Genomic DNA, 23,072 nt, shown 5'->3' with positions numbered 1-23,072 from the left:
CGGAAAAAACAACAAGCCCAAAGCACACCCCCAGTTTTGCATGTGTGTTTTTTGGGAATGGAGAGGGACAATTATCCCCACTCTGGTTATTGCGGAAGCAGGAATAATGTGTTAGGATCATCCAGGAAATGGAAGGGAGTGGGAATGGTTGGAAAATCCATTGCTGTCAGTTCGGGGGTAGAAAGATACAAAAAAGGGGGGGAAACCAAAACTTCTCCTTTGGCATCCCGGCGTGGTTTGAGGCCATTTTCCCTTGGCTGATCCCTGTAGGAATTTTTAGCTGAGGTGGATGTCTGAGGAAAGAAACAGCCAGCTGGGAGAGCAGGGAATTGCATCTGGAATTACACCTGGAATTGTGGGAAGAGGAGGGAATTGTACCTGGAATTACACCTGGAATTGCACCTGGAATTGTGGGAAGAGGAGGGAATTGCACCTGGAATTGCGGGAAGAGGAGGGAATTGCACCTGGAATTACACCTGGAATTGCACCTGGAATTGCACCTGGAATTGCACCTGGAATTGCAGGGAGAACAGGGAATTGCACCTGGAATTACACCTGGAATTGCACCTGGAATTGTGGGGAGGGAAATGCACCTGGAATTGCACCTGGAATGGCACCTGGAATTGCAGGGGGAGCAGGGAATTGTGCCTGGAATTGTGGGGAGAACAGGGAATTGCACCTGGAATTGTGGTGTAGGGAGAGCAGGGAATTGCACCTGGAATTTCGGCGTCAGCAGGCGAGGGAAGGGTGTGGCTGGAAAACGGGATGGCTCCTTGTGATCCCTGGAGATAAATGACCTCTCCTGAGCCTGGGGCAGGGAACTCTGGAATGGGCTGGATTGAAGGGATTTTAAGGACCATTCTTCCCACTCCTGCCTTGGCAGGGACACCTTCCACGATCCCAGGCTGGAATTATTTGGAATTTGCCCTTCCCTAATTCCACCTCTCCTGTGTAAATCCTCATGATGAGTATCCCCTTTTATTCCAGTTCACAGCTCCCATCTCCATCAGTTCTCCATCCTCCAATAATCAGGATCCGTCCATTCCAGCCCCATGGGCAGGGGCACCTCCCACTATCCCAGGTTGCTCCAAGCCCCATCCGACCTGGCCTTGGACACTTCCAGGGATGGGGATCCAAGGAGAGCCATCACCACCTTCAGCACAACTCCACAGCCAAGCTGGAAACCTTCCCATCAGGAATTGCTTTTCCTACTCCTCTCCCCTTGTTCCTCCCCTTCTTTTCCTGGGATTTGGACATCCTTGTGTTTTCTGTTGGGAAAAATCTGCTTCCCAACACAGGAGGAACCTCTGGAGTTCCCAGGAATGTCAACAACTCATCACAAATATTTTTTTTTAATATAATTTTGTTTTTTCCCAATCCTTTCCCTGGCAGCTTTCTTGCATTGGGATTTTTTTTTTCCTTCAACAAGCAAAATCCTTAAAAAAAAAAAAAAATAAAATAAAGGGAAAAATAAAAGAGTTGGGGCCAAGTGTTGCAATGCAAAGGTCAAGTGCATGGAAGTGTGAAAATTCCCAAAGGAGCCAAGGTGCTGCTGGGCCAGGGCAGCTCAGGGAGCCAAACTGGATCCGAGCACACGGAGCTGACGTCACCCACGGACACTTGGAATTCGGGAGGCCGGGATGAGCTCAGGGAATGAGCTGTGGTTCTTTCCCAGGCGGAGATTTATGAGGCCGTGCCAGAACCTCTGCTCCAAACTCCTCCTCCCAGACCCTTGGAAAATTGGCGCTGTTCCCAAGGTTTAGGGTTGGAGTGGGGAATTAACGCCACAGCCGAGGGGTTTTTATTTACAAGAAATTCAAAGTTTTCTGGGAGAAGGCAGAATGTGCATCCCAAACTTATCTTAATTCTTCCCTGGGAGTAGAAAAGGCAAAAAATTCTGGAAAATGAAAATTACTTCTAATTCCTGTCTGAATTTTTTGGTTTAAATTCCAAACAATTTGGTCCTTAATAATATTCCGGGAAAGAGCCAAGTTGCAAAGAGATCCCAGATAATCCACAAGGCTTTGCTTTGCCAAAGTCTCTCTTCCCTGCCCTCTCACCATCCCAAATTTGTCTGCAAACTGTTAATGAGTTGGGGAAAAAAAGATATTCCAAGAAGTGCTCTGAGGTTTGCTCCTCAAATTCCTGGAATAAACAGGTCTGGATCCTCTGGATCCAGGCAGGATCCATCCCTTGGTGATGCTTTTGTAACAAGAGGGGATTTTTGGGCCAAAATCTGCAGCTTTTTTGCTTTGCTGTCCTTGGTATTCCTCCAGCTCTACCCAGAATTTCATCCTATGGAGGATTTTCCCAGAATAAAGAAGGTTTTTCATAATTCCTTAACAATTCCTGATGTTGCCCTATCAGTTTTGACTAATCTAATAACAGATTAAAAAATAAATATTCCTCCTTTTGCCTTTTTCCAGCTTTCCTGCCACCGATTTCTTTTGCTGGCACTGGAGGAGAAAAACGTGGGGAAAGGAGAAAAAACTGGGAAAGAAAATTCCATTTGTTCTCGAGACCAAAAAGAGAAATAAGGATGTGAACACAGAACACTGAAATACTCCCTTTGGAAAGAACATTTTCATTTTTTGAACCGTTTGCAAGGAAAAAACCCACACTGATTCCAGGGAATGATGCTCATGCCCAATCCCAGCCTAATCCCAGGAGCTTCAAAACCTCAGGAAATCACAAAAACACCATTTCTCCCTCAAACCCAAGCAACGGCATTAATATTCCCTGGAATTTGCAACCTGCTCTCTGCCTGCTCCATTTTGGGCCTTTTTTCCACTCCATTTATTCCCAAATTTCTGCCTCCAGCACCTGTTCTCCATTAAAAGCCTCTCCAAACAAACATTCCCGGGGCAGACACGAGGAAAACTCGGAGCTGAACGTTCTGCTCCATTAACTTTCCTGAGGGGATGATGTCCTTTGTTTTTTGAACATTCCTTTTAATGGCCCGTTAAGGATGGAGCAACCTGGGAGTTGGATCACCCTGGAATTTCAAAAACAAGGAATTCAAAAATCCCTTTTTTTTTTCCCTCTCCTCTCCAGCTGCAAACTCGAGGCTGTGGAGTTCCACCCTTGGTTATGAGGGGGTTTTAATTGATGGGTTTTGCTCTCAGAGCACTTTGAGAGCGATTTTCCACTAGGAAAAAAAATAGGAGGAGGGAAATGTGGAAAAAATGCTGGGAGAGGACATAAAACTCCCTCAGCTGTGAAGGGGGAATCGGGTGGTTCCATTGAATCCCTAAAAATGGGAGCTGGATTTCAGGGATGCAGCTCAGGCTCTCAATTTACGCTGGGGGGGATCCAAATGATGCAGGGAAAGAATCCTCAGCACATCCATGGGGTGGCAAATATCCAAGTTTGGAATCCAATTCCATTCTGCAGCTGATCCGTGGGAAGGAAATGTGGGATCCCATAAAAATGTCACCTGAGCCACTGCACTGGGGGCTCTGTCAGTGCCGTGGGATTCAGTGCTGGGAATTGTCCCAGATTCAGGGAGGTAGAGTGGGAAAGTATCTCCTGTGGGATGCTGCAGGATTTCTGGGAATTGTTAATCCAGGAAGGATTGGCTGAATTCTGCAGGACTCCATTCACAGATTCCAGCCTGGGTTTTATGGGAATATACACAAACCTCTTTGTCCTGGGGTCATTTCCAGACTGGAGCTCAGCCCTTATCCCTGGACAAGGATTGGAGCAACCTGGGATTGTGGCAGGTGTCCCTCAGATGCTGGAATTCCCAGAATTCCCGGAATGACCAGGTTGGAAGAGACCTTCAAGGTCATCCAGTCCAACCCAGCCCCAACAGCTCAACTCACCCCTGGCACCCAGTGCCACATCCAGGCTTTGTCAAACACACCCAGGGATGGGGACTCCACCACCTCCCTGGGCAGCCATTCCAGAACTTTATCACTCTTTCTGGGAAAAACTTTTCCCTGCTATCCAGCCTGTATTTCCCTTGGTGCAGCTGGAGGCTGTGAGCTCTGGGTGTGTCAGTGCTGCTGGAGACAGAGCCCAGCCCCAGCTGAGCACAGGCACCTTTCAGGAGCTGTGAGAGTGATGAGGGCACCCCTGAGTCTCCTTTTCTCCAGGCTGAGCACCCCCAGCTCCCTCAGGGGTTCCTCTCAGGGTTTGTGTTCCCAGCCCCTCTCCAGCCTCGCTGTCCCCTCTGGATGTGCTCAGTGTCCCAAGGTCCTTCCCAAGCTGAGGGCCCAGAGCTGGGCACAGCACTCCAGGTGTGACCCCAGCAGTGCCCAGGGCAGGGCAGAATGACCTCCCTGCTCCTGCTGGCCACTCCATTGCTGACCCAGGCCAGGAGCCATTGGCCTTCTTGGCCCAGGGCACTCTGCTGGCTCATGGTCAGTCTCTGCTGACCAGTGCCCCCAGGTCCCTTTGTGCCACTGTCCAGCCACACTGTCCCCAGCCTAGAGCACTGCAGGGGTTGTTGAGGCCAAAATGCAGGACTGGGCACTTGGACTTATTCAGCTTCACCTTGTTAGACTCTGCCAATCCCTGAAACCATTCCAGGTCTCCCTGCAGAGCCATCCTGCCCTCCCACAGATGGACACAGCTCCCAGCTCGGTCATCTGCAGATTCACTGATGAAAGCCTCAATCCCTCATCCATGTGGTCAATAAAGACATCGACCAGAGCTGGCCCCAGCACAGAGCCCTGAGGGACACCCCTGGTGACTGAATTCCAGGATCTTTAGGCTCCCTTCCAACCCAAACAATTCTGGGAATCCCTGGCTCATCAAGAGTGGTTGGGAGATGGAGCCAGTAACATGGAAATGGATCCTTGGAAGCCCAGGAGCTGCACCTGATCCTTGGAATCCATGGACATGGAGAGAGAGGACCATGAGGCTCTAAAGGTGGGAAAGGCAGGAGCTGAACCTGGCAGGGCTTTTTGGGATATTTTGGCTGGGACTGTCACACGTGGACTTTTTTTGGGGGGGAAACCTGGAATAAGGAATTGTCTGTAGGAGCTACAAATGAAACCAGAATTTCCTGTTTGTGTTTATCCCACAGGAACCCTGACCAGGAGGGGCTTCCAGAGGGGTTTTTTGGGATTTCTTCGTTAAAGGAAGCCCAGAGGTAAAATGGGATTGCAAAAATTCCCTCCAAGTCTGGACTGTTTATCCAGCCTTGGGGACACTCTGTGCTCGTCCCTCTGACCACATCCCCACGGGCTTTTCCTGGTTTATCCCCATTGTTTGCTGTTCCTTTTGCTCCTGGAGGGATTTGTGGGAAGTCCCAGGGAAAGGGATCTGTCCTGTGATTATCCAGGGAAGGTTGGGATGGGCTGAGAACGTTCCCCTCTGGCAACAATTCCCAGCCCAGCCCTGCTGGTGGCACTGGGGACGGGCTGGAGAAGCATTTTGGGATCTTCAGGAGCTGTTTTCCTTGGCTGTGCCGCCCTGGCTCCAGACTCTTCCCCTCTTCACGAGGTTTTGGGGTAATTTATGGATTATCTGTGTGAGAATTGAAGTTCCCCCAGGGAATTGGGGCTTGCTGGAGTCAGCAGAAGGGGAGGGAATGGAGGAAAATCCAGCCTGGAGGTCCCTGCTCCACTATGCAGCTCCTTGGGAAATTCCAGCACCCTGTTATCCTGCAGCAGTTCCTGGGATAGATGGGGTTTTATGGGATTTTATGGGATACAGGCAAGTTCTTTTTGCCACTTTGCTTTAAAGCAGGAGAGGTGGACAGAGCTGCGTAAGGAACTTCAGGGAATTCCAGGAATTTCTGTGTTAAATAAAACTGGGAATTGAGCTCAAATCGCTGATTCCTAAAGTTGTTTTATCCACAGTGGAGGGAAAAAGAGGGATTCTAAGGGATGATTAATCCCTGAGTAAAAAAAACACGGAAAATGGAATAGGGCAGCTGAGAAGAATTAATCCTGAGATCAGTTCTGGAGAAAATTTGGGTTTAAAATCGGGGGCAATTTTGGCAATAATTTTTTTTAAAAAATTACTAAAAATGTCACTGTCAGAGGAAACTGCTGGAAAAGTTAAAATATTAAATTTCAAGGAGGTGCAGGTTGATTAATTAATTAATTAAAAACAGCTTTCCAAGGGATGAATAAATACAAATGTTGACCTTGGGGACAAAGAATTTTTAATTAAGAATTAATTAAATTGAGGATTTTTATTAATTAATTTATTTCCTGTGTATAGCACCGGAAAAATATTAAAACATTCACTTTCTCCTGGATAAAAAAATTCCCAAACTTCACTCCCTGCTGGAATCCAGGCTGGGATGGGATCAAGGAGAGGGCAATGAAATTCCAGCCAATATTCCTGGCTCCATCTCCATGCAGGAGTGGGGTGGGAATGGAAATTCCTGCTGGAATGTGAGGGGAAGGGAAGGTTTGGGAAGGTTCAGGTTCGGGAAGGTTTGGGAAGGTTTGGGAAGGGAAGGTTTGGGAAGGGGAAGGGGAAGGGGAAGGGGAAGGGGAAGGGGAAGGGGAAGGGGAAGGGGAAGGGGAAGGGGAAGGGGAAGGGGAAGGGGAAGGGGAAGGGGAAGGGGAAGGGGAAAAGGAAGGGGAAGGGGAAGGGGAAGGGGAAGGGGAAGGGGAAGGGGAAGGGGAAGGGGAAGGGGAGGGGAAGGGGAAGGGAAGGGAAGGGGAAGGGGAAGGGAAGGGAAGGGGAAGGGAAGGGAAGGGAAGGGAAGGGAAGGGAAGGGAAGGGAAGGGAAGGGAAGGGAAGGGAAGGGAAGGGAAGGGAAGGGAAGGGAAGGGAAGGGAAGGGAAGGGAAGGGAAGGGAAGGGAAGGGAAGGGAAGGGAAGGGAAGGGAAGGGAAGGGAAGGGAAGGGAAGGGAAGGGAAGGGAAGGGAAGGGAAGGGAAGGGAAGGGAAGGGAAGGGAAGGGAAGGGAAGGGAAGGGAAGGGAAGGGAAGGGAAGGGAAGGGAAGGGAAGGGAAGGGAAGGGAAGGGAAGGGAAGGGAAGGGAAGGGAAGGGAAGGGAAGGGAAGGGAAGGGAAGGGAAGGGAAGGGAAGGGAAGGGAAGGGAAGGGAAGGGAAGGGAAGGGAAGGGAAGGGAAGGGAAGGGAAGGGAAGGGAAGGGAAGGGAAGGGAAGGGAAGGGAAGGGAAGGGAAGGGAAGGGAAGGGAAGGGAAGGGAAGGGAAGGGAAGGGAAGGGAAGGGAAGGGAAGGGAAGGGAAGGGAAGGGAAGGGAAGGGAAGGGAAGGGAAGGGAAGGGAAGGGAAGGGAAGGGAAGGGAAGGGAAGGGAAGGGAAGGGAAGGGAAGGGAAGGGAAGGGAAGGGAAGGGAAGGGAAGGGAAGGGAAGGGAAGGGAAGGGAAGGGAAGGGAAGGGAAGGGAAGGGAAGGGAAGGGAAGGGAAGGGAAGGGAAGGGAAGGGAAGGGAAGGGAAGGGAAGGGAAGGGAAGGGAAGGGAAGGGAAGGGAAGGGAAGGGAAGGGAAGGGAAGGGAAGGGAAGGGAAGGGAAGGGAAGGGAAGGGAAGGGAAGGGAAGGGAAGGGAAGGGAAGGGAAGGGAAGGGAAGGGAAGGGAAGGGAAGGGAAGGGAAGGGAAGGGAAGGGAAGGGAAGGGAAGGGAAGGGAAGGGAAGGGAAGGGAAGGGAAGGGAAGGGACATTCCTTATTTATTGCAATCCGCTCTCCCTGCTGATTTTCCTTTCTGGTTATTCCCTGGCACATCCTGGGACAGTCTGTGCTCTTTTTTCCATCCTCTGTGGGAATGACCTGACCAGCTCAGTCATTCCCACCCATTTGTGTCCCAGAATTCTGATGCCCCACTGAGCTTCCCTCCATCAAAATCGGAATTTCCAGGTTTTAACAACCCCTTCTGCTCTTGGACTTTTGCATATCCGGGTTCTTTGGCATTCCCTAAAAAACTCTTCCAGCTCCTGGCCTCTCCTTTTTCCAGCCCCAGAGGATTTTTTTTCCCCTTACTTTTTCAATTATTATTCCCCAGAAAATGAGCCCTCCTAATCCATGGGATTTTCCATGCTTCTCAACTTTCCTTGGCTCTGCTGAGGTTTTTCTCAGGATTTCTTTCCCTTTTCCCCTTCCCTCACACAGACACAGAAACAACGAGGAAACAAAGACCCAGAAAATCCCATTTTTTACTGCAAAAACTCCAGGACCAAGGTGTGTTTATTAGAACAACTTCCAGTTTTACTTTGGGGAAGATTTTTCCTTGTTTCCTAGGGAAATTATTGGAATGGGAAGGAATCTTCATGGAAAAAAAATATGGATTTTAGCAAATTTTGCTTTAATTTGGGATTTTTAGCTTTATATCCTTAATTTTCCATCATCCAAAGCAGAGGGAAAAACATCAGCAAGGCTCTATTTGTTGCTAATTTCTGGGAATCCCACAGTTTTTCCCATAGACTGAAGGACATTCTTGGGATTTATACTGGTGTCCCATAAACACAGGGAAAATGTGGAGTTTGGGATGGAAAAAGGATCAATCATTTTTTGATCGATTTATTAATGGGAATAATTCCTCCCTTTTCCTCAGCTTTGTATTTTTGTTTATATCCTTCTTCCTAAAGAAATTCCCAGGGATTCATAATTCACATTCCAGTTTCTTCTGCTGGATTTCCACAGGATCCACCCTCTTCCCACGGAGGAAGAAGGGAAACTAAACAAAAATATCCAAATATCTTTAGTGATTTAGGCACATTTTGGAGCTCTGGAATGGGAGTCTGGGCTGAAAACAAGGAGAAATTCCAGCACATGGGAATCCAAGGCCTGCATCCAGAATTCTCAGTGCTTATCTTGTCCTGAAAGATAAAGATATTTTTTAAGAATTAGAGGAAAAAAGAAGGAACAAACAATTCCATCAGGAATCATTCTCATCTTATCAACAACAAGAGCTGCCAAAACACCAGGAATGATCCCAGTCCCACCATCCCATGCTCAGCGATGGAGAAAACACGGGAAGCAGTCCCTAACACCTGGAGCTGATCCAGGTAAGAAAATTCCATATAAAACAGTCCCAACTCCCTCAGGAAATAGGAGAAAAGGAAAGGCCCAGTTTCATCCTGATCCGGAGATGCAGCTTTATCTTCCCTCCCTCCCACGGGAATGGCCAAGGGACGGAGCCGTTCCTGAATTTTTGGGCTCAGCTCCAGATTCCCATCGAGTTCAGATCCTGTGGCAAAGGATCTTTGCTCCTTCCAGGGTGGACATCCTGATGCCTCAGGTTTAGCTTTTATATTTTCAGATTCTGTGCTGCTTCAGTGTGTGGGGCTGAGCTTCACATCAGGGCATGGTGAGCTCTGTGCACGGAGCAGGGAGACAAAACAATTCCTGCTCCAGCTGGGCACCAAGGACAAATGATCCCAATCTCAGCCCAGGAGCACAAACCCCGTGGGCTGGAGAGAGAAAAACAAGCAGGGTGGGAGTGCCTGGGCTAAAGCTGGGCTGGGACAATGAACTGCAAGGTGCAAATGGAGCAGAGCTGATCCCAGGGAGAGACCCCGGGAGCGCTCGTGCATTTTGGGGCCATTTTGGGTCATCTTGGGTGCAGCCCTGGCTGGGCTCTGGTGCTGCCCAAGGTGGGTCCATGGAGGAGATCCTTGGAATCAATCCCTGCTTTATTCTGTGACTCTGTCCAGCCTCTGCTCTAGCTCAGCCTGAACAACTCATTAATTCCATTTGTTTTTCCCCAAACATTCCAAGAGCCCCACAGCAGGGGTGGGAGGGCCACCACTGGATGACATCACCAAAGCTCGCTGGCGAATCCCAGGAATGTTGATTTCCTGGGAATCACAAGCTCCCAGTTCCCTTTCCAAACCCATCAAAGACCCTCGGAATTACTTCCCAGTCCTGTTCCAGTTTTCCAGCTTCCCTGTGGAACTGGAACTTTTTTTCCTGTGGCAAACCAAGCTTTCCATGCTCACTTGTCTTTTCTGGTGGCTGACCTTGGTTCCCATTGGAATGGGAATTTTCCAGGGCAGTGGGTTTGGATTAAGGATTGAAAACATCCCTGAACAGCAGGCAGGGACCATGGATTGGGATTTCACCAAGGCTCCTGATCTTTGGGATCAAAACCTGGAACCACTTGGAAAAGTCCAAGTTCAAAGGTAAATGCTTTAAAGAAAAAAAAAAGGATTCTAATAGGGTTAAAATAGAAATAAAGGAGAAAAAAAAAAGAAAACCCAAACCAAATCTGGGTATTTTAAGCTTGTTTATATTTTGTTAAATTAAATCTTGGAACATAATTCCCGAATAACCTGGATGTGACTCCTACTTAACCCAGAAACAAAAGTCACCACAGCACAGCCAGGTCAGCTTCAAAACCAAACCAAAACCAGGCCTAAAAATAAACCAGAGCCACTGGAAAAGACTAAAAACAAACAAAGGAAACCCAAAACACCCAGACCAAATTGGAGTGCAGCTTTTCCCGGGATATCAGATTAGATGGATTGGTCAACCCCTACTCCAAGAGCTGAGCAGGGAGAAAACCCAGGGAATGCCAGACAAAGGCAGCAGGCACCTTTTCCAGTAAAACTGGGATAAACCCTGCCCAGGAAATCCTGGAAACAAAGCCCAGCTCCTTTGTGAGGGTGAGACAGAGATGCCCTCGGTGGTGCCGTGGTTTGGATGTGTTGGACAAAGCTCCAGCCTCTTCCTGGAAACCCAATCCATTGTCAGGAGATGGTGGGAGCAAGATTTATGGAAAGCCACTAATTATACTGCCAGGGGTGTGAACATTCCTGATTCCTTCTTATCTTTTTTCCTTTTATTTTTTTCCCCCCTCTCTTGTTAGCTCAGTTCTATTTCCTTGCTTTTTAGGAGTTTGGGAGCAGGGATTTGTAAATTCACACAGAAAATATTTTTTTCTTGGAAGTTTCCAGTCAATCCTAAAGGAACGAGGACTTGGAAATCCAGGAGAAAGGCAGACGAGACTCACCTGGGCTCAGTTAGCCATGATGTGTTTCACAAAAGCTGGAAAAAAAGAGGGAAAGAAGGATCAGTTATCCTGTGGAAAACATAATTAACCTTTCATGGATGGGGTTTATCAGTTATGGACTTAGAATTGTCTAAAATTTGGAAATTTTGCTCCAGATTTTCCATGGATTCCAACTTTCTTGGGAATATTTTAAGAAGGCTTTCAGGGGTCCCACCCACCTTCGTAGTTGATGCAGCCATTGGCATCTTCCTGCCCAGCCATCAATTTATCCACTTCCTCCTCAGTCAGCCTCTCCCCTGCATGGAAAACAAAATCCCTGGATCAAAATCCCCAGTTTAGGAATTTAGGAAGCTCCTGAAGAAGACAAATGGGAGTGAGAGAGGAGAAGGGGACATTTCTCCTGGGAGAAATTTGGGGTGCTGACTGTTGGAAAAGCTCATTTTGGAGTTGCGGACTTGATCCAAATTCCAAACTTGACCCAAATCTGGATCCAAATTTGAGAGAAAATTTGATCCTGAATCCAGGAAGACAGGGAAAATATTATGGATATTATGGGCACAACTCATTTCCTGACAAAAAAAAACTCTCAATGGAAACTCAGTTCCCATCTGAGTTTGAGGTTCCGGAAGATTCCAAGGTCAAATTTGGGATCTTTGGTATGGATCAGTGATGGAGTTAATGAAATTTAATTTTTTTATTTAAATATTTGGTGCCTATTGGTTTGTAAGTCTTCATTTTGGGGAAGCAGAACGGAGACAAACCAAGGGAATTGTTGGGATTGGCAATTTTGGGATGATTTATGGGAATTTAATAATCATTGGAGAAATCCAACACAATGGGAAGGAGGGAGGGAGAGGAGAAGGGAGGGATGGAAGCACCCCTTGGAAGCCCAGAAAAATGGGAACAAACCGAGGGAATAGGTGGGGTTGGAAATCCTGGGATAATTTTTTGGTGATGGGAAGGAGATATTTATAGAAGAACTAAAACATGAAGGGTAAAGAGGGATGGAAATTCCCAAGGGAAGGTTTTCCTCACCCAGCGTGGCCAGGACGTGGCGGAGCTCGGCCCCCATGACGGTCCCGTTCCCCTCCTTGTCGAACACCCGGAGCCCTTCCACGAAATCCTCGTAGGTTCCCGTGTCCTTGGTCTTGGCAATGTGCTGGAGCATGGGCAGGAAGGTCTCAAAGTCGATCATCTTGGAATTCATCTCTGGAAAACCCAGGGGAAATGGAAGTTTGAGAGGGATTCTGGGAATAACAATGGGATACCCACGGTGGGGTGGAAGATCTGTGGTGAAAAATGTTGGATAAAGGGAGAAAAGAGCCTGGAAATGGAATTTTGGGGGGATTCTGGGAGAGATGGGAATAATGATGGGATACCCACCATGAGGGGAAGATCTGTGGTGATAAATGTTGGATAAAGGGAGAAAAGAGCCTGGAAATGGAAGTTTGAGGGGATTCTGGGAGAGCTGGGAATAACCATGGGATATCCAGCACAATGTGGGGATAAACACTGGATAAAAGGGAGAGGAGAACATGGAAATGTGGAATACAGAAGGATGTCACTGCAATCATTACAGGCCTTCCCACCCATCTTTTGTGGAATAATCCATGTCCTTACATCCAGGTTATCCCTTTGTTTCTCTGGATGTGTTTTTAGGAAAAACACTTGAATCCCTCCATAAATGCAATTCTAAATGGCAAAAAATTTGTCCTTTTAAAACCCACTGATGGCCAGGGCTGTTAAATTAATTAATTCCCCTCAATTTGGGACAATTATCTCGACTCCCAGACCAATTTTTCCTCCCTCCCTGCTGGCAATTTCCTGCTCCATATCCTGAGTTTTGCCGCACTTCGAAAATGGAGACCTCACCCTCTCCAGGAATAATTCTGGGAAAACAAACAGAGCAGGCCACCAACCTTCAGGTTTGGGCCTGCCAAGCAGTTTCATGACCTCGGCCTGGGTTGGGTTCTGCCCCAAAGCCCTCAGGACGTCTCCACATTGGGCGTAGGTGATTTTCATCTCCGACTTGGGGGTCCGGTCGAAAAGGGAAAACGCTTCCTTAAATTCTGGAAGGGAAAAAGGTCAGGAGACATTCATTCCATGCTCCCTCGGATGAGAGATAAATCCAGCCGAAACCTTTCCCTTGCTAACTCTGCCTGACCGTTTCATTTTGTGGTTTGGGAAAAATGTGGATGAGCTTTGTTATCTCCAATGTTTGTGTTCCTCCTTCCCTGCGCTTTCCGGTTCCGCCGCGGGATGGAATGGGAGAGGTCAAACGCTTCTCCCGTGGTATTTCCGTCTCAGTTAACATCAGAAAGTTTGGAAAACAGGAGAAATCATTGCCTTGGGAGCTTCCCAGCTGCTCAGGAGCACTCAGGAAGGCCCAGGATTCACCAGCAGCTCTGCTGATGGGAGAACCGGATCTTGGATTAAACGTTGGATACTTTGAGAGCCCTGAGCCCGTGCCCGGAGCTCCAGGAGCACCTCTAGGAGCTGGAAATGAGCTAAGCCAGGAAAAAAATACTGGGATTGTCACCCAACAAGCTGTGTATTGGTGGGGGAGGGTGAAGGTGTATGGAAAACCTTATCCCAGAATCCCAGGATGGGTTGGAAGGGACCACAGTGGGTCACTGGTGGCACTTCCCTGCTCCAGCAGGGCCATCCCAGAGCACAGGATTGCATCCTGACAGGTCTGGAATATCCCCGGTGAGGGAGATCCCACAGCCTCTCTGGTCTCTGCTCAGGGCTGGGCACTGCCCAGGGCAGAATTTCTGCCTCCTGTGCCAGGGGAATTGCTGGGATCAGTCCCTGCCCATTCCTCTGGTGCCAACACTGGGCCCCGGAGCAGAGCCTGGCCCTGCTCTGACCCTCCCTGCACACAGGGACACCCAGGGACACCCAGGGACACCCACGGCTGAGGGCCCCTCTCAGCTGGGGCTCCTCTCCAGGCTGAGCAGCCCCAGCTCCCTCAGCCTTTCCCGGGCACCGAGATGCTCCAGGCCCTTGCTCAGCTCCAGGAGCTCCTGTCCCTGCTGTGCTGAGGATCCAGAGCTGGACACAGCACCCAGAGGTGCCCCCAGGAGAGGATCTAGGGTTTGCTGTTCCCTCAGGAACCGGGAACTGGCCGGATGTCCTGCGAGGTTCAGAGGTTTCCCATCTCCCTAAATGGAATCCCTCACTACTGTGAGGAGCAGGATCCTGGTAAGAGCATTCCCGTGGGAGAGGTTCTCCTTTCCACCACTGGTTTAATGTGGATGTGGTGCTCGAGGGAATTGGCAGTGGCAGGGGATCAATGGTCTTAAGGATCTTTTCCAAATGGAGTGGTTCCATGATTCTCATGCAGGATCCAGCAGACACTTCCCCAGACACTCCAGTTCCTCAGGCTCTCCTTTCCCTGCTGGAATTGCAGGGTCAGAGGAGGATCCCAGGGAGCAGCAGTAACAGGCTGTTATCCTTTACTGTTATCCTTTAACTTCATCCTTTGTCCTTTGATTTTATCCTTTATCTTTTAACTTCATCTTTTATCCTTTAACTTTATCCTTGATCCTTTAACTTCACTGTTATCCTTGACTTCCCAGTGCACCATCCACAACTGATCCCAAAATTCCCTTTGGCTTTAAATCCCTGGATCTGGCCCTGGTGCTGCTGTTACTTTTCCACCTTTATTTCCCTCCCACATTTCCAAACTCTGGGAATTTCTCCTCTTTTCCCTAAATCCTGATGCATTCAAACATTCAGCCACACACTCTGCACCCCAGATTTTCTCCATCTTCCCCAATTCCTTCTCTTCATTCCATCTCCCCCTTTTTTTCTTTCTTTTCCTTTGCCTCTTTCCCTCTGCCCTTCCTTCTTTGACTTTTGCTGGATTTTCCTCTCCTCCTTTCTCCCTCCCTTTCCATTTTGATCATTCCACTCCAATTTTCCTCATTTCCTTCTTCATCCAGCACTTCCAAACAACACTGAACCTCCTCATTTGGGACTAATTAATATCCCCTCGTTTTCCTTTTTCCACTCTCCTCTCTTCCCTCCTCTCCCGACCTCTCTCTCCTGATTTTCCCCCCTGTCCCTGTCAGAGCCCCGATCCCTTTCCAGCCCCTCATTCCAGCAGAGGGCAATCGTGGGTTTTCCTGGGCTCCTTGCTGACCGTGGAATGGGGGCAGAGACCCCTTCCCAGCTCCTTTCCCGGGGCTCTCACAGGCAAGGAGGGTGAGGAAAACTGGAGATTATTCCCACCTCCCTCAGCTCCTCCTCCATCACCTCTCTCTGACTCCCTGGGACCAAGTGCTGAGCACCATCTCCTGAAGATTCCCAATCCAGCAAAATTCCTGACAGCTCAGATTTCCAAGGCTTCGGGTTGTTTTTTTGGTTTCTTTGTGGTTTTTTTTTCCCCTCCTATTTTAATCTTTTCATTTGCATTTGCTGACTCCATGAAATTCCCACCCATGCACCAAAACCACCTCGGTGTCCTTTGCTCTCCCTCTGGCCAGGACCCCCCTGGATATTTTCAGATTCCTAATTCCTCTCTGCCCATCTGGAACAGCTCCTTTTCCCCCTTTTCCAGCAATTCTGGGAGCTGAGGAGGCCCAAACCCAGGGTTCGAAGCAGACATTGCCACCAGGGATGGGTTTCACTCATTACTGAGGAGCACAACACCTAAAAATGGGGGTTTTCCACAAAGCTTCGCCCCAGACCATCAGTTCTTCTCCTGGAGCCACATTCTGGGGACCAAACCACCCATGGATCCTTTCAGGGAATCCTTTGCTCCACACAGCCTTTTCCTCGGCAAAAAGAAGGAATTTGAGGAGTTCCAAAAGCCCTCGAGGTGCTGCAGCTTCTGTTTCTCCCCACCACCTCCATTTGGAATCAGCTGCCAGAACCCCAGTCGGTGGTGATAGACCAGGAATATCCAACCCAGAGGATGGAATTTCGGAATTCCAAAGGAATTTGTCAGCTTTGGGATCAGCTGACAAGTTGGGAAACATCCAATCTTCCTGAGACCCCTGGATCCTCCAGGGTCAGCAGAGAGTGACCAAGGGAGGTGATAATTAAACATCTCTCTGATTGATTTTCCCCTGCTCTAATTAACCCCTTCCCTAATCCCGACTTTTAGGGGCTCTCCCGAGGATTTAAAGACCAAAGGCAAATCCTGCCAGATGTTTGATTCCATCCATCAGTTATCCCATAAAAGCCAGGCTGGTTTTTGAGGAGAAAGGAGACAGCTGCAGTCCCAGCGTTCCCAGGACTGCAGGCAGGAGGGTTTGGGATCAGTTTCTTGAGCTGGGACAAAGGGTTTGGAAACTGATGCTGATGTTTGGCTTTGAAAGGATAAAGAAATTCCATGCCTGGTGTTATTTGCTGGATTTGGGAGAGCTGGAACACATTAAGTTCTGATGGAAGGCAGGAAAAATTATCTGAAGCAGGGTTGAGGGTTTTCCTTTGAAAAGATTGGTACTGGTGGTTTTTCCCTAAAGCAAAACCTGTATTTGGGCTTTTTTGAGGGGGGATAACTCCTGGAAATGGGACACGAATTCCCTGATTTTTTTTGGAGGGGAGGATTTTGAGAAGGAGAGGAAGAAAAGTCAGGAATTAAAGCTCAGCCTTTCCAAAGTTGTTCCAATATCCCAGCCCTGCTCATCTCGGCACTTCCCAGGGATGGATTTACTGAGCCCAGAAGAGAAGAACCTTCCTCACCTTCGATCTGGTCGGGGCTGAATTCCACCTGGACGAGACAAAAACAAGATAAGAAAACTGATAAGAAGGGGGGAAATGACTCAGATAAGAATAAATTGGTTTAGTCTCAGTTTTATGATCCTGGGGGTTTGGGAGGATTCACCTCCCGTTACCCCAGGTTGCTCCAAGCCCTGCCCAACCTGGCCTGGGACACTTGGTCACAGGAGATGTTCAGATTGGATATTGGGAAAAAAACTTCCCAGAAAAAGCCTGGCACAGCTGCCCATGGCAGAGCTGGAGGCCCCATTCCTGGAGGGATTTGAGATCCATGTGGATGTGGCACTTGGGGACAGTGATGGCCTTGGCAGCGCTGGATTAATTGTCGGATCGGACTGTCTTTGAGGATCTCCATCCTAAATGAGTCCATGACTCATTCCTCTTTTCCTTGGAAGGACACCAGGATGGTTTCCCTTGGGATTTATTTTTTGTGGGAAATATCCTGGCAAAAGGAATCTTCTTCTTCAGAACTGAGTTTTCCCTGGCATTTTTTCCATTGGAAATGGAGGTTTTAAAGCCGGGACATTCCCATCCAGGCTTCCCTCTCCACAAGGCTCCCAGTGCTGAGGTTTGCTCCAAACCCATATGGGAGACAGAGAAGTTCCCATTTTTGTCCTGCCCCGACGTGTAGACAAGGCTACACATTCCATGAGGATATCAAACCTCCAAATCCAAACCTTTCCACCAGCGTGATTCCAGCTTTCCTCATCTCCAGCACTCCTGGCTTCAGGGAATCATCACCTGATGGCATCAGCTGCATCCTGATCCTGCTGGATTCTTTCCCTGGTTTTGTCCTGGAGGCTCCAGGAGAGATTAACTCCACCCTTGGCCCTGCTGACGCCATTCACAGCTTCCAATCTCCTGGAATTTTTATCAATCCAAATAAACCCCGTCACTCCGCACTAAGCCAGGCACAGCTAAGCCTGACATCAGTCCTATGAATAAATCTGCTGTCACCCAGCAGTCAGGAGCTGAGCCGGGGGAAGCATTCAGACAATGGAGCCCTTCCAAGAGTGAAACAACATTCCTGGTTTTTCATAGGACACCGAGGAATCCGGGGATGAACAGCAGGACTTGCAGGATAGTTTGGGAGGAAGAGGAGGTTGGATTTCAGGTTTTTTAAAATTTATTTATTTCACTGGGGTTTTGGGGGTGCTTGGGGTTTTTTGGGGGGTTTTTGACGAGCAGTTGTTTGTTTGGGGTTTTTTGGTTGTTGTTGTTTTGGGGTTTTTTTACTGTTCCTGTGGGACACTGCTTCAGGAGACAGAAATGCAGGAGCTGGAAAGAGGCCAGGAAAACCATCAAGATCAGCATCCTGGGGTTGAGGTTACATTTGGATTTCACCATCATGTGGGGCTTTTTCTTCCACTAAAACCTTTTTAATCCTGTTAATGCACAACATTCCCATCATCCCCTCTCCCATCACTTTCCACAGTAATTATGATGGATATAAACTCCTCCAGTGCCCTGGGACCAACATTGATCCGGTCTCCAACAGCTCCAGCCCTCCGAAGGAAAGGGAAGCAAAAACAGGAACCAACCCTTAATTCCAGCTTTAATTCCACAGCAAAATTCCACTTCAGGAACAGGAATACGAAGCAGAATCTCTGTCAAGGTCATGCAGAGGTTGCTGCTGCATGAAATCCCCACAAAATTATTCCCTTTTTTTTCCTGTTTGCTCTTAAAATTCCGGAGGGCAAGGATGGATGGGAGATTGGGAAAGAATTCCTGGCTGGGGGGGGTGGGGAGGAACTGGAAAGGATTTCCCAGGGAAGCTGTGGCTGCCCCTGGATCCCTGGAAGTGTCCAAGGCCAGGCTGGATATTGGGGTTTGGAGCAGCCTGGGACAGTGGGAGGTGTCCCTGCCCATGGCAGGGGTGGATTGGGATGATCCCTAAGGTCCCTTCCAACCCAAAACTTCTGGGATTCTCTCACTTGCCACAGGGAAGTTTTTGGCCCCTTTGGAAGTGGGCCTGGGTTAGAGAGGGATTATTTTGGGAATGCTGAGCCTGCCAGAGATGGGAAACAAAAGCAGAGCTCTCCTGTCACCACATTATCCCGTTATCCCACTATCCTGGTATCCCAGTGCCTCCTGGGCAGCTCATTCCTGTTCATTTTCCAGGACAGTTCCAGGGCAAAGGCCGGGACATTTCAAAGAGCTCCAGCTCCCGGAGCTGGATATTTAAGGAGCTGGAAGTGCCCAAGGATGGAAGGACTTGCTGGGGCCGAGCAGTTGGAATTGTCCCATCCCTGGGGTGGGATTAAACTGAATAGTTCATTCCATCTCTCCCAGAATCAGCCCCTTCATCCCAAGGGAAGTTTCCCTTTTCCCAGCCTCACGTGCAGCCCCTCTGCCTATGGAACACTCCAAGCTCTGGAGCTGAACAGGCAAATCCAGCAGGATTCCCCATTCCTGGCGCTGCACTATCCCTGTTTTCCCTGGCTGCTCCCACCCTGGATGCTTTTCCATGCAGAAAAAGGGAAAAAACTTTTTTCATTCCAGTATCCCAGCAGGGCCTTGCAGGGACAATGGATTCCACACGGCCTTGAGATCCCAGAGCTCCCCCAAAAATAATTCCTGGCTGCTTTTCCCCCGGGAAAGCATGGAAAACATGGAAAACATGGAAAACTCTCTATGGAAAACCGTGTCCCTTCCAGGTCCTCACGTATCCCAGCTGTCTCCACGTGGATTTTGATCCCAGTCACCAGACCTGGAGCAACGTCACCTCATCCAACTTTAGCCACTGGAATGCCGGCCCCCAGATTCCCAAATTCCCCTCTCATCTCCCTTTATCCCAGCTCAGCGTCTCCCAAGGGTGACTCAGCCCAGCCAGATATAGGAATTTGGCACCATCCCAAAGGATGGACTTCCAGAGATTTTCTCCCTGTCCATTATTGAGGATTTAAATCCAATGATCCATTTTCCCATGGTTAAAGCTCTAGGAGCCATTTCCACTTTCCATGTCCTCAAAAATCATAAATTAATCCAATTTTTCTGATTATTTTTCATGGAAGCAAAACATATTCCTGGGAAAATGCACCTCCCTATTAAAAAGCTTCCGGGTGGGAATTAATTAAATGTAAGGAAATGACAATTTTTTGCTACCAAATCTTTGTAGGACAATTTATTCCTCAAAATAAAAAGTTCAGGGATCATCACAGAAAAACACTTCCTTAAAAATATATTTTCCAAGGAATGAGCCCAACTCTTCTGGAAAATAAATCCCCCAGAACCTCTTTTGGATGGGCTGTAAACAGCATCCAATTGCACCCACTCTTGGAAATTTGGGGAATCTTTGGAACGTCGAAAATTTCGGAGCGTTGGCTCAAATCCAATGGGAACGTGCATGAGAGAAACTCCAGAAATTTGGGATCATGGTTACAGGTAAGGGATGGATCCCACATTTAGGCCCCTGGAACTGGCATCCCAACACACACCAAAAACCAGACCAGGAGCATCCAAAGGTGAGAGGAAAAAAAAAAAGGGAAAATCTGGCATAATTCCAGGTGCCAAATAAGATCCTGGGATCATTATCAGGACTGGGAGAGGTGGGAAAATTCCAACAAGGAGCACCTTGCCCTACCACAGGAATATTTTGGTTTTGAGACTTTTTAGTGGTTAAAAAAAAAAAACCTCTCAAAATTCCAAACACAACCAATAAAATCTGGGAATAAATAGAAATAATTTGAGACATTCCCATAAAAGGAAGAACTTTGAACATTTTGTTTGGATACAAGGTTGTTTTTCCCACTTTTTTTTTTTTATCCACAGTTTGTGGAAATGGAATGGATTTCATCCTGCAGTGTAGAAATTGGGATATTTGGAGAATTCCAGCCCTTATTAAAGCATTTTTCCCAAACATTGGGAAGGGATTCTGGGCTCCAGGAGAGCTGGATTTATGGAGCAGGAATTTGCACCAACAGACAAGGGTATTCCTGATCAAATTAAAGAATTCCCAGGAAAACTTCTCTGGGAAATATCCCCTCCCCTTCCTATGAGGTTGGGAAAAAAATGCCCCAGACTCCAACTCTGTATTTCCCAATTTCCCTGATCCAGTATTTGGGAATGGGATATTCCCTGCAGAAATTGGGATTTGTTTATTATTTGGGAATTCCAGACAATTTTTTAGCACCTTCAAAATGGGATAAGAACTCTGTAATTTATTTAATATTTATCATATATGTAACCTTCAAAATTCCAAATTGTGCCAAAAGGAAAAATAAACATTTCCATGAAAAATAAGAATTTTCCCAAACCACTGTGCAGAGTAATTAAAAAAAAATGCAGGAATTAATTTTTTTTTTTCCAAGATAAAAAATACATGTGGAGTGTGGAATTGTTTTGATTAAACAATAAAGATTTTATGAGTGATGCCAATTTGGGTTTGGGGTTTTTTTTAATGACAACTCATCCCTGCTGCCCCTGATCCCACAATGTCCCAGAATCCCAGTGGATATTCCCACAAAGTCACGGTGTCCTGGCTGGAGCTCCCTGTGCCTCCAAGGGAAGCAATTCCCTTTGTCCCTGTCCTTTTCCAGCTCTGGAATGTTGAGCACGGAGCTGTTGGAGGGAGCTGGATCCCATCACAAACCTCTCTTTCAAGGTCATGGAATTGTTCTGGAGTTATTCCCTTCAAAAATTCCCCAAAAACGAATTCCTTGGGACTTGATTTCTTGGTATGTTACAAATCATTGCTCCTTTTCACCAGTATATAAAGATTTACAGGGAATTGGGGATTCAAGGCAGGAAAACGTCGTTCCAGGATTTGTCCCGAATCCTGAGCTGTGGGACTTGGTGCCATGTGGAAGAGGGGAAGGATTTGATCCATGAGGAGACAAAGCAGCTTATTCCCTTTCTCACATAATTCCCATGTTTTCCTGAGGGAATATCCCTCCGGGGATATTTATTAGTTGGGAATGTTCCCCTGGAGAGGAGAAGGCTCCAGGGAGAGCTCAGAGCCCTGCCAGGGCCTGAAGGGGCTCCAGGAGAGCTGGAGAGGGACTGGGGACAAGGCATGGAGGGACAGGACACAGGGAATGGCTTCAAAGTGAGAGAGATGGGATACTGGGAAGGGATTCCTGTCTGGGAGGGTGAGGAGGGGCTGGGATGGAATTCCCAGAGCAGCTGTGGCTGCCCCTGGATCCCTGGCAGTGTCCCAGACCAGGCTGGACACTGAGGCTTGGAGCACCTGGGACAGTGGGAGGTCCCTGCCTATGGAATGGGACTGGATGGGATTGAAGGTCTGTCCTAATCCAAACCATTCCAGGATTCTGGGATTCCCTGATCCTGTGATTGTCTGCTCCAAATTCCCACTAAAAAGAGATCCTGCAAAGCTCCTCTTCTTTTTCCAAAGGCAATGCCCTCTCTCAAAGGATAATTCCCAAAGGACAATTCCCAAAGGGCAAACCCTTTCCCCCAGAGGACAATTCCCAAAGGACTATTCCCAAAGGACAATCCTTTCCCCAAAAGGACAATTCCCAAAGGACAATATCCAAAGGACAATCCTTTCCCCCAAAGGACAATTCCCAAAGAACAATCCTTTTCCCCAAAAGACAATTCCCAAAGGACATTCTTTTTCCCCAAAGGACAATTCCCAAAGGACAATCCTTTTCCCCAAAAGACAATTCCCAAAGGACATTCTTTTTCCCCAAAGGACAATTCCCAAAGGACAAAGCCCCACGAAGAAATCCTCCTGTGCCTTGCAGAGCTTATCCCTCCTGGAACATTCAAATTTTGGCCCAAACCCAATTCCCAGCTAATTTTTGAGGATATCAATTCCCAGTATCCAACTCCTCCAGCAGCTCCAACGCCACTCCAGGATCGATCCACCTACTTTGACTGAAGCTGGGTTAAACTCCACTTCTTTTTTGGGCTCTGGTTCCGCTGGCTTAGGCGCTGGTTTGGGTTCCTCCTTCTTAGGCTCAGCCTTCTTAGGCTCGGGCTTCTTGGGAGCCATGGCTGATTTGGGAAGGAGAGAAGGAGAGGGTGGGAAAGGCAGGAAAGAGGAGCTGCTGCAGGAAAAATTCCGGGCTGGAGTGGGCCTTTATCCCCTCGGGAAGTGCCACATTGTCCCTCCCAGACCTGTCACATGCCACCGCTCACAATGGGGCCACGGCTATAAAAGGACAAGACTGGCCCCGGCTATTTTGGATCCTGCCCTTGGATCCAGCATTGTTCCCAATTAACACTTCCATGGAAAAGAGATTTTGGGGGGTTTAGGCCGAGCCTGGCGCCGGCTCAAACATTTTCCCTGGGCAGGGACAAGGGGGAGGCTGGGTTACGATCCAGGTGCTCCGATGGGTTTGGTGCTTGCCAGGCCCATCCCGAGTGACATTCCCAGCTCCTGAGTGACATTCCCAGCTCGCTTTTCCAGGCTGGATGGCCCCCCTGGCCTTTGTCATGCAGAGATAAGCCCAGGTTTATATTTAGAGCTGAGGATGGGGATTTAGGGAAGCTGAAG

General features: G+C 48.3%; 1 protein-coding gene across 1 annotated transcript; it reads right to left on the bottom strand.

The window, feature by feature from the left end:
• Positions 1–8,212: 8,212 nt before the first annotated feature.
• MYL3 (myosin light chain 3) lies at positions 8,213–22,650 on the bottom strand. The gene is made up of 7 exons (XM_059837981.1): positions 22,446–22,650; positions 16,577–16,604; positions 12,802–12,951; positions 11,918–12,091; positions 11,101–11,178; positions 10,883–10,917; positions 8,213–8,747 (listed from the first exon to the last, which is right to left on the bottom strand). Exons 1-6 carry the CDS (start codon positions 22,566–22,568, stop codon positions 10,889–10,891), a joined length of 582 nt encoding a protein of 193 aa, XP_059693964.1. The 5' UTR covers positions 22,569–22,650; the 3' UTR covers positions 8,213–8,747; positions 10,883–10,888.
• Between the last annotated feature and the right edge of the window lie 422 nt (positions 22,651–23,072).

Source organism: Haemorhous mexicanus, chromosome 1 (assembly GCF_027477595.1).
Source record: "Haemorhous mexicanus isolate bHaeMex1 chromosome 1, bHaeMex1.pri, whole genome shotgun sequence".
Taxonomy (NCBI): domain Eukaryota; kingdom Metazoa; phylum Chordata; class Aves; order Passeriformes; family Fringillidae; genus Haemorhous; species Haemorhous mexicanus.
This window is presented reverse-complemented; position numbering and strand designations above follow the sequence as displayed.